Raw genomic sequence first — 10,517 nt, 5'->3', positions numbered from 1 at the left:
CGTGTTTCGGACGTTTTATATAATTATAGTTAATTTTTTCAATCGTTTGAAAGAAGAAAAATAAACGTACTTTTTTCCTTTTAGTTTTTTTTTTTCTTTTTTTTTTTTTTTTTTTTTTTTTTTTTGGTAATAAAACATTTTCGTTTTATTGTTAATGGAAAAAGGAGAAAAATTCTATGAATTTATTTTCTTTCTTTATTTCTTTCTTTGCAATGTTATAACGAGGTCAAGGCTAATGATACCGGATGAATATGATTTTCCAAAAGGGACTGACTCATGAAAAAAGAAAGAAAGAAATGTAAGAGAAAATAAAATGAACGAGTAAAATCGTAACAAACCCCTTTCATGAAAAGAAAAACAAAAAAAAAAAAAAAGAAGTCGAATTTTCGAAGGATTTTTTATTGGTCGGGAACGATCAATAAAAAAAAAAAAAAAAAAAGAAATCGAACGAATTCATCCAACGGCCATATCGTTTTCCGATATTTTTTCTTTTCCTTTTTTTTTTTTTCTTGTTTTTTTCTTTTAAATCTCCCAACAAAATATAACGATATATATTCGAATGAAAAATAAATGCATTCCTATTTGGATCAATCATAAAAATAAAAATAAAAAGAGAAAAAAGATTCTATCAATTTTCTTTCAAGCTACGCATACGCGATCCTCTCTCGCGAAAAAAAAAATTCCATCCAATATTTTTTTCTCAATTCCATAGTACGTAATAAACCTTAAAAGTATTGAAAATGGGGTGGGGAGGGAGTGGTAGAGGCAGGGAAAAAACACGAATAAAAAAAGAAAAAGAAAATTTTGTTAAAATGAAAACTACTTTGACGAACGTTGTTGACGAACACACATTGGACGTTCATTCGGTTACCGATAATAGTCGAATACGCGTACGAACGATAACGAACGAGTAGAGTAAACTGCATATAACATACAACATACACACACACACACACACACACACATAAACGCATATGTATATATGCGATCGCGTTCGAAGACTTTCGAACTTTGTTAGCTCGTAACCGGCAATGGGGAAGCTCTTATCACACCGTTTATGTCTCATCGAGGAGTACGATCATCGTGTAAATGTGTTACTATATATATAAGTATATATGTGCACGTATGTATGCATTAGGTATACTCATTTATATTGTCCTGTATGTCTACCTATGTGTGTGTGTGTGTGTGGATAGAACGAACGAACGAATGCTCGAATGAAAGTCGGCGACAATGTCCGATCGATTCTTAATTGCGTTGTAAATCTATTCACCTGTCAGAACATACCTCCCTTACCCCACCTCAGCCCCTTGAACACCAACCTTCTTTAATACGTCTCTCCACGTTTATGTATCTTTCGATGCTTCGATGCAATAAATTTTCTCTCTCTCTCTCTCTCTCTCTCTCTCTCTTTCTTTTTTCTTTTTTTTTCTATCTTTCTTTCTCACTCTCTCGCATCTTTGTTAACACTCCCCTTAATCATCCTGCTAATTGCGTATACATTTATAGTCTCCTCGCTAAGTAGACGATTTTTTACGATAACATAAAACGTTCTTAAATAATTATTAACACACAAGGATTTCTGTCTGAGTTGTTATGGTATATTTATGATTATCTGAGAAATAGTCAACGGCCTAATCGCGTTAGATTATTAGTTTTCTTTTTAATGGATCACTAGAGTCAAGCAAGTTTGGGGCCATGGTTAAATAAAATGAATAGGGGAGGGGGAGGTGACCCATTCGTTCGAAAAACAATAAAAACACTCTCTTGGAGATATAAAAAGGGAAAGAAAAAATATATATGCAACTTTCTTTAAGTAGTATTGGATAAATGACTCGAACCCGTAAAAATGGGAGAGTAAAAATAAGGATACAATTATCTTAGAAATATACAAATACAAGTTGGAATTTTCAATATCCGACGATCTGGTATTTGAACGTTCTACTATTCGCGTGGTTGCTCTACTATCGAGATGTTCCATTATCCGAACACTGCATACACTTCCCTATTTTAATTCTGTTGAATAAATTACAGTGGAACCTTCAGTATCCGACGATCTACTTATTCCAATGTTCTACTATTCGCATACTCCATTATCGAGATGCTCCGAACACTGTGTATACACTTTCCTGTTCGTGTCATCTACTATCGAAACAAATAGTCGATAAACAGTAGTACATTCTTCGTACAATATTATAGTACAGTTAAAACCTGGATTAACCAACGTGATCAGGAAACAAATGATACGAATAAATCAAAGTCCTACTGTATACGTATCAGTTAAAATCGATCAACTCGAACGTTGGTTTAACAATTTGACCGTCGTGTAAGTTTTACCCTGTTTTACCTTTTATTACTCACAATTGTCTCTAACAATAAGATTATTAGATATATCAAATATAAAATACAGTAATAAATAGTATAATAAATGAATAAATATAACGTGTCACGGGGTTGACTGATGTGTGATAGTCCAACTTATTAACAAACGTAAGACAACTGATAACCATTTTTTCTTTTTTACATCACATTTGTTACTGTTATTATATTACAATGATCTTATTCATTTCTCGTAGTCGTATAATTTTGTTGTAAATTTGTATTAAAATTGTTTATTCGAAATACGGGCATCTTTCCCCCCAATCGTGATCAAAATTATTATTCTATTATATGAAGAGAGTCCTTTCTCCACCTAACAGTTACGATTGTCCTATTCATTTCGGGTACTGGAGGCTTCTTCTTTCGTATTCCGATCAATATCTCTATCTAGCTATCCATAAATCTTATAATAATAATAAATCTTTCACTCGCATTTCCGTCTTCCTTATCTTTTATTTCCACTTTTGTTTGTTTGTTTGTTACTTCTTCATATTCATCTTCATCTTTTTGTAATAACAGGACGAGTGTATCGATCGTAAGGAAAATCAGAAAAAAAAAAAAAAAAGAAAATGTCATATTCGGATTTCAGTGCACGTAGGAATTTTCTGAAGATATTTTGAAAGTTTAAGAACGATTAACCCGTTCAACATATCTTGGCGAGGTTTTCAGAGAAACTGTCGTACCCATACCAATTCCAACCCCAACCCCACACACCACAATATTCTCTCCCAACTTATTTCACCCCAGCCCACCTCAGACCACCTAAGAGAATGCGGCACATCCACAAAACACGTCACGTCAAGAAAAATAAGTCCTCGAAAATGCCGACGACAACATTGGTCCGTCCGTCCGTTTGTCCGTCCATCCGATGAATCGATTACGTTACTCTCTCTTGGCCGTTTCTTTAAATACAAAATCGTGTCTCGTACAAAAATAATACGATACGATATTTTGTTGAATCACATTTAACTTTATAAACCAACGTAGTAGATATATACCTATATATATAATATATATTTTTCACGTATATATGAGAAGTACTTACATATAAAATATTTATTTATGTTGATATAATAAAGTCGTCTACGAGGAGCGTGTACGTATGTGTATAAGTGTGTGGGTATATACTTTTGAATAAAAAATCAATTCGATTCACTTCCATTATTTTTTCTTCTTCTATTATTTTAATCAAAAATTCTGACCATCGAATTTTACGTTGAACTTTCAAATTGACGTAGTTGAATAAAAAATAAAGAGGGGTCGGTCGGGTGAGCGACGGGTTGGGGGAGGGGAGGGGGGAGAGGGAGAGAGAGAAAAAAAAAAAGGTTCGTTTAATAATAAATATCGAGTTACTCGAAATGTTCGTGCCAATTTTGAAAGAGGAAACTTTCCAAACGCTTTTCTAAATATCCCGATTTATTATATTATATATACACGTTTAAATTTGATATACGTGGATGGATGAGACTGACAAGATTTGGATTTTCTTCGAATAAAACTACGATTAAATATTAACGAACGAAAATTGTTTTTCATGTTAGTGTATTTGTAAATCGATACGAGTTTATTTCTTTTTTTATTTTTTTTTTGCAAAAATCAATAAAACATGTATGCATATACTTTTACGTATATTATAATATCGAAAAAACTTATTATTAATTTAACTGACAAAATACATTGTAAGGTTTGAAATAACTTTGAGCAATGCACGAAATGCACGTATACCTTGAATTTTGATTTGATAATATGCGAAGATCCAACAAACTCATTTTTTCTAATTATTTCTTTACTTCTCACATGACCGAGTTTGGCCAACTCGAAGGAAGAAAGAAGAAAGTTAGTGGAAATGTATCCTTTAGTTTGTTCTTTTCCCTTATCCATCTGTTCTTAACATAACAATTTGATATACACACAGAGAATGGAGAAACAACGGTCATAGGGGATCCATAAAAAGCCATATGTACTCTTTTTCCTTATCTCCTCGTCATTTCGATTGCGAGTGATACCAGAAATCAACAATGAAATCGTTTCTGTTAGTTCGATCGACTCAATTTTTCTTACTCTCTTTGGGTGTGCATGTGTGTACGCATGCGCGTATTTGTATGTATGTATGCGTGTGTGTAAATTTTTTACGAGTATAACTTTGTCGATTGATTCCATTCAAATTTAACCATCACTTGACACGAGGATTCATCGATTATTATTCTACTTTCGTTTAGTTGCCACGTTAACTAAATTAGAAACGGCGATCAACGAAGAACAAAAATATTCATAGAAAGAGAGAGAGAGAGAGAGAGTAAAAATAAGTTCTTAACTTATTAAAAATTGATTAAATAAACGCAATAATACATTAAGCCGGTTTGCAAAACAACTCAAAAATATTTCAGGGTCAAGTAGAGGCTCGGGKTCTCGTCTTAAACGGTCATTGAATCTTCCTTTCAAAGTAGAAAGGAAAATATAAGAAGAAGAATCAAATAGAGAATGATTCCACACACAAGTATATTGATATTAAAATTGTAAAAGATATTAAATTGTAAAAGTGAATGAATGTTTTCATTTATGCATTTAAAAAATTGTACTACATGATGATACATGCAAAAATCGTTGATAATAAATAAATATCAGAGAATGAACGAAAATTGGGACGTAGTGTTGGTAATTATAACAGTGAAACGAATGAAAAAAATTGGCTAAAGAAAATAAATATCGCAAATTATTCGGACGAAATTCACTGTCATGATTATCATCACACATATGAAGTAGAAAAAAAAGAAAAAAAAAGAGAGAAAGAGAGAAGGCAGAGTGTCGGTCATAATCATCATCGGTCCTCACCTCTTGCGCTTGCACGGCCTCCTTAACATAGGCACCGAGCTCGTCGACCTTGAAGCTAGTGGTCTCCGTCGGTGAGCTTCGTCTAGAATGACGATGCGTCGTAGATGTAGTAGTAGTAGTAGTAGTAGTAGTAGTGGTAACAGTAGTGGTGGTAGTAGTAGTACTAATAGCAGTAGTAGTAATAGTAGTAGTAGTAGCAGTTGTTGTTGTTGAAGTTATATCAGTGACATTTGGAATGGTGGTGTTAGGTGTTGAAACAATCGTAGCAGCAGCAGCAGCAACAACAACAGCAGCAGCAGCAGCTGTGGTTGTGGTCGTGATCGTGGTTGTCTTAGTCGAAGAGGATGCACAAATATCTTGATGAATATCCGGTGCAAGTTCTTGATAATATGATTCACCGGAACCCCGTCTGCTACCAGCAATGCACATTGCCCTTCGAAAAAGTGCAGTAACCACCGCGCAAAGGCCACACTGTGTTCCATTTGCACTTCCTCTGCTCGAGAGGGATCCCCCTCCTCCATTGCTACGACCCGTTTTCGTAGCCGTTGTTGTTGTTGTTGTAGTATTTATTGTCGATGATGCGTATGGTGGATTAGTTCTACGGCGAGTTTTCGTCAAGCTTCCGGGATGCCGCGAACCGGAGCTATGCGATACGGAACGTGAACCGGAACGTGAACCGGAACGTGAACCGGACCGGGAGCCCGCTTCGCGACGACCCTGGGACGCCAGTTTTGGGCCTTATCCTATATTTTATTGATCTCTTTTTCTTCTTCCTCTTCCTTTACTTAGAAGAATTGTTTTGATATTAAAAGAAAAAAACCAACACGTCGAACCGAAACACTTACTCTCTCCACCTTCTCGTGTCTCTGATCATTTCGTTTAATAACAATCAACGATGAAATATTTCGAACGAAACGACAATCACCCTAGTCCCACCATTCATGTCCCCTTTTTATATCTATTTACTAGATAAATACATCCATTTTTTTTTAAACGTGGGCTTTCATATCGCACGATACCTATATATCAATAATCAAAATTCCTGCACCATCATCACCATCATCATCATTATCATCATCATTATCATAATCATCATCATCATCATCATCATCATCATTCATGCATCCGTGATTTAAACTCTCTCGGCTCGTCTTATCTCTTTATCGAATGTTAATGTATCTACCGAGTTATATACATGGTTTTAGGTATATATTCTATATAGGTATGCGTTTCTATACCGCGAAATCGATCGATTCTACCGACCGAGAGAAAATATAGAATGTATTCCTTATTCTTGCACTCACACGCACGGTTTGTTCACCAACTAAAGAAGGCATACTGCTGCTTCCGGGTACCTTCGGTTTTAAATAACATTTCGATTGGCTCGTATCAAGGTGTAAGAAAGAGAGAGGTAGAGAAGATCGTACAACATCGACGATTTATTTGCTAATCGTGTTATATACTATTGCGAGAATTAATAAAGTAGGTAACGCGCACCGGAAATGGATTGAAAGAGAAAGAAACAGACAGAGAAAGAACAGAGAGAAAGAGAGAGAGAGAAAGAAAGAGAGAGAGAAAATCGATCACCCGATATACAGTTGAAAGAAATAAATGGAAAAGTATTTTATTATCTTCTTCTGATATTACTATCGTCTTTAGACTTTTTTCGCGTATATAGGTGATGATTGATATGCACATATGTGTATTCATATATATGTATGTATTTAAATATATTCACATAATAAGCTAAAAGATAAACAATGAAAAAAGGAAAAGACAAATAAATAAATCTAACCTCCATTTAAGGCCAAAAAAAATTAAAATAAAATATTGATTACTAATATTATAAAAATATATATTCAGAAGATAATATATATAAGATAAAAAATAGTAGAATGGTGAATAAATTTGCTACGTTGTTGACGTGTCATTTAGAAAAATGTATTTAACCAAATAAATATATATAAAATATAAGACTATTGAAAAAAAAATTGGCAAATAAGTTACGTGCAATTTTTGTTTCGTTATTTATTTATTTTTAAAAAATTGGACTAACTTATCTTAAAAAAAAAAAAAAAGAAGAAGAAGAAGAAAAAGAAAAGGAAATAATATACGATAAGTGCATTTTTTATTGGTTCAGAAAATAAAATATACTCGGGATAATCAAAAGAGATGAAGCGAAAAAAATACTGGAAGAGAAATAGGGCCACGCGTTAAACATCACGACGATTTTTATTCCCGATAACCTTATCCTCTTTTCTCCTAGGATATCATATATATATATATATACTGATAGATGTAAGCGAATAAGTGCCTACTTACTTACATCATTGCAAATACTTAACAAGAAAACATTGTTTCTCTTCTCTCTCACTTTCTTTTCTTCCTTCCTTCCTTCTTTCTTTCTTTCTTTCTTTCTTTTTTTTTCGTATCCTCTTCGATAAGAGATAGATAGCGAAAATGAGGTAAAATGCAGCAAAAATTCTGGGTTATTCGTGAGGTTAGAAGAAAAAGAAAGGAAAACAAAAAAAAAAAGGCGAAAGGGCCATACTCTTTGTTCCCTTCGACCTCGTTTCTACGTGAACCTTTTGTTCTCTCGTTTGGAAGGGGGAAAAAGAAAATTTTAAATAAAAAAAGGCGGAGAGAGAGAGAGAGAGAAATAAAAATGTAAGTAATTAGAAAATTGTCGAAAGTATCACTCAACGTTTCACAGTTGGGAGAATATCCTTGAATAAGAAGAAGAATTGTCGAAATAATGATGAGAATACAAATATATAAAAACAAACCCCTAAATCGCAATGAATAAAATTATTTGTTTTTTTTTTTTTATTTCTTATAAAAATAAAATTACTAGGTAAACTTTTTGAAAGTTTTTTACGTTCGCGGTACGCGTTAATTTGAAAAATTCAAACTTGGTCTTACGTCGTTGCTAAATAAATAATAATAATTTTGTAAAAATGATAATATATATATGTGCGCGCGTGCACATATACACGAGTATCACGACTTTGAATAGACGATTAAGTTTTCGTACGAGTTTAGAGTGTTTATTCGAAACGATGCACAAGGTTTATCGAATCAATACCATCTTCCAATCTATTTGTATTATCAATACTATTGGCTGCTGCTCTGCTTGGATAGTTTATATATACGTGTATATAAGTATAAAATATATATATATATATATATAAAATAAGCAAGAAAAGATTGTAGCAAAAACGTTGTTCGTTTAATTCTCGTTTTCTCTCTCTCTCTCTCTCTCTCTGTCATCCTTTTTTCTTTTCAATAATATCGTTGATAACAATATGCGAATAATTTAGCATTAACAAGGATTTATATCCGGAGCTTAGGGAATTTAGAATTATATTTGTATTTCTTCACAAAAAGCATATAGATTTATTTCTATTTACTATCGTTTAATAATAATCGTAATTTATAACGATGATTTTAATATCAATGATTGATTATACAGATATGATCAATTAATTTCCCCCACCCCCCTCCTCTTCTTTCGATATTATTCGAAATAAATGTTATTATGGTCATACATAAACGCGACACGTATGTAAAATAATACCGATTCCCATGAAATATATTCGAATACAACTTTCTTAACGTTTACATTATCAAAGAACGTATAGCGAAGATCAAAATTCCATGGCATTAAATATGTGATGCACGTGTTAAGTCTCTCCGCCGACATAGAAAGAAGGTCGAGATTAATTTAAAAGGGAAGTCATCGTTTGCACAACGTCATTACGATTCACGAAAGAGTGCGCTAAGCGGACAGATTAGAAAATAAGAAAGTTATGTCTCGAATTGTGAATCTCGAGTTGTAATCGCGCGATTCTCGTTTAATCTCATTGGATAAATTTTATAATTCCGCAATGACGATTACGCGGAACACTTTCAACGGTTTCATTGATATAAGAGAAGAAGTAGGAAAAAAGAAAAAAAAAAGAAAACAAACGAACTAATTGATAGTTTAATTAACTCGCGTAGGGATAATAATATAACGTCCGGTTGGTTAGATATTGGCCATTAATTTCAAAGAAATCGCGAATTATCAATATCCGCGAAATAATCGTGGTAAAGAGAGGAGCTACTCGTCGTGGCTCGTTAACGTTCAGCAAAGACTTCGCGAACAACAACATATGAATATTACTGACGTAGTTAGAAACGATTATTGTTTATATTACATGACGAGAGTAGTATCGAGACGCGTGAGTATTTGAAAAATGCTCGCGGTTTAAATGCATCTCTCTCTCACTCACTCTCTCTCTCTTTCTCTCTATCGATAGAAAGAAATAAAGAAAGAAAAAGAAAGAGAGAGAGAGAGAGAGAGAGAGAGAGAGAGAGAGATGGATAACTACTATAACGGAGTTTCGATTTCTCGATTCGTGTATTCGAAACGATTTTAAAAAGAAGAAGAAAGAAAAAAAAGAGTAAACTCGAATACAAAGTGAAAGGAGGATCGAAATGTGCGTGCACTGGTTCGATATTCGTGTGTTTAGAGATGCGCGGCGTACGATCGACGACCTTTCTCTACCTCAAGCCAGTAGAGTACTGAAAAAGGAAGCGTGAGGGTGTACCTTCTCCGTTCGGAGGATAGCCTGCCACTCGTGGCGCTGAGACGAGTAATATCCTCGACGCGAGAAGAAGAAGTAGAAGCAGAAGAAGAAGAAGAAGAAGAAGGACGACGACGACGACGACGTTGACGACGAGGACAACAACAGGGTAACGCCCGCGCAGAGTAAAGCGCACAGTAGCAAAAGTTCGTATCGTTTCGAAAGCTTAATAGAAACTCGCTGAGTTCCATCCTTGGCTCGGTGCCTTTTTCCTCCTCGACGATATCGACGAGGGGCCTCTGGGCCCCCTCGACGCCACCGTTGCCGTCGCTGTCGCTGTCGCCGTCGCCGTCGCCAGGGACGACGCCGGGGACGTTAGAAACGACAGGAACGCTGCCACGACGACGCCTTCTTGCGTTGGCTCCGATCGCGCACACGCTTCTTATTCTTCTCGTCCCGACGACGACGACGACGACGACGAAGACGACGATGATGATTATGGTTGTGTGACAGAGGATATAATAACAAAGGAAAATATATGACAGCGCGCCTCCCTTCTGCTGGAACGAACGCACCAGTGTTTTAACGAGGGACGAAAACCAAACGTGTGTGTAACGAGCGTCTGTCTTTCTGTCTGGTTAAAAGGAAGGAAACAGAAGCGGATAAAGTGTGTGTTGTATTCGTATGTGTCTCTCTTTCTCTTTCTCTCTCTCTCTATACATATATATATATATATAT

The 10,517-nt window shown here is 34.9% G+C and overlaps 1 protein-coding gene across 1 annotated transcript in view; it reads right to left on the bottom strand.

Moving 5' to 3' along the window:
* LOC106786502 overlaps positions 1–5,949 on the bottom strand; it is a gene marked incomplete at its 5' end in the record, with an annotated part of 29,410 nt that extends 23,461 nt beyond the window's left edge. The window contains one exon of the mRNA XM_014747968.1: positions 5,212–5,949. Coding sequence (XP_014603454.1) covers positions 5,212–5,949 — 738 coding nt within the window. The remainder of the gene's footprint in view (positions 1–5,211) is intronic.
* Positions 5,950–10,517: the final 4,568 nt, after the last annotated feature.

Source organism: Polistes canadensis, unplaced genomic scaffold (assembly GCF_001313835.1).
Source record: "Polistes canadensis isolate GaletaPanama2010 unplaced genomic scaffold, ASM131383v1 scaffold_3, whole genome shotgun sequence".
NCBI lineage: Eukaryota > Metazoa > Arthropoda > Insecta > Hymenoptera > Vespidae > Polistes > Polistes canadensis.
This window is presented reverse-complemented; position numbering and strand designations above follow the sequence as displayed.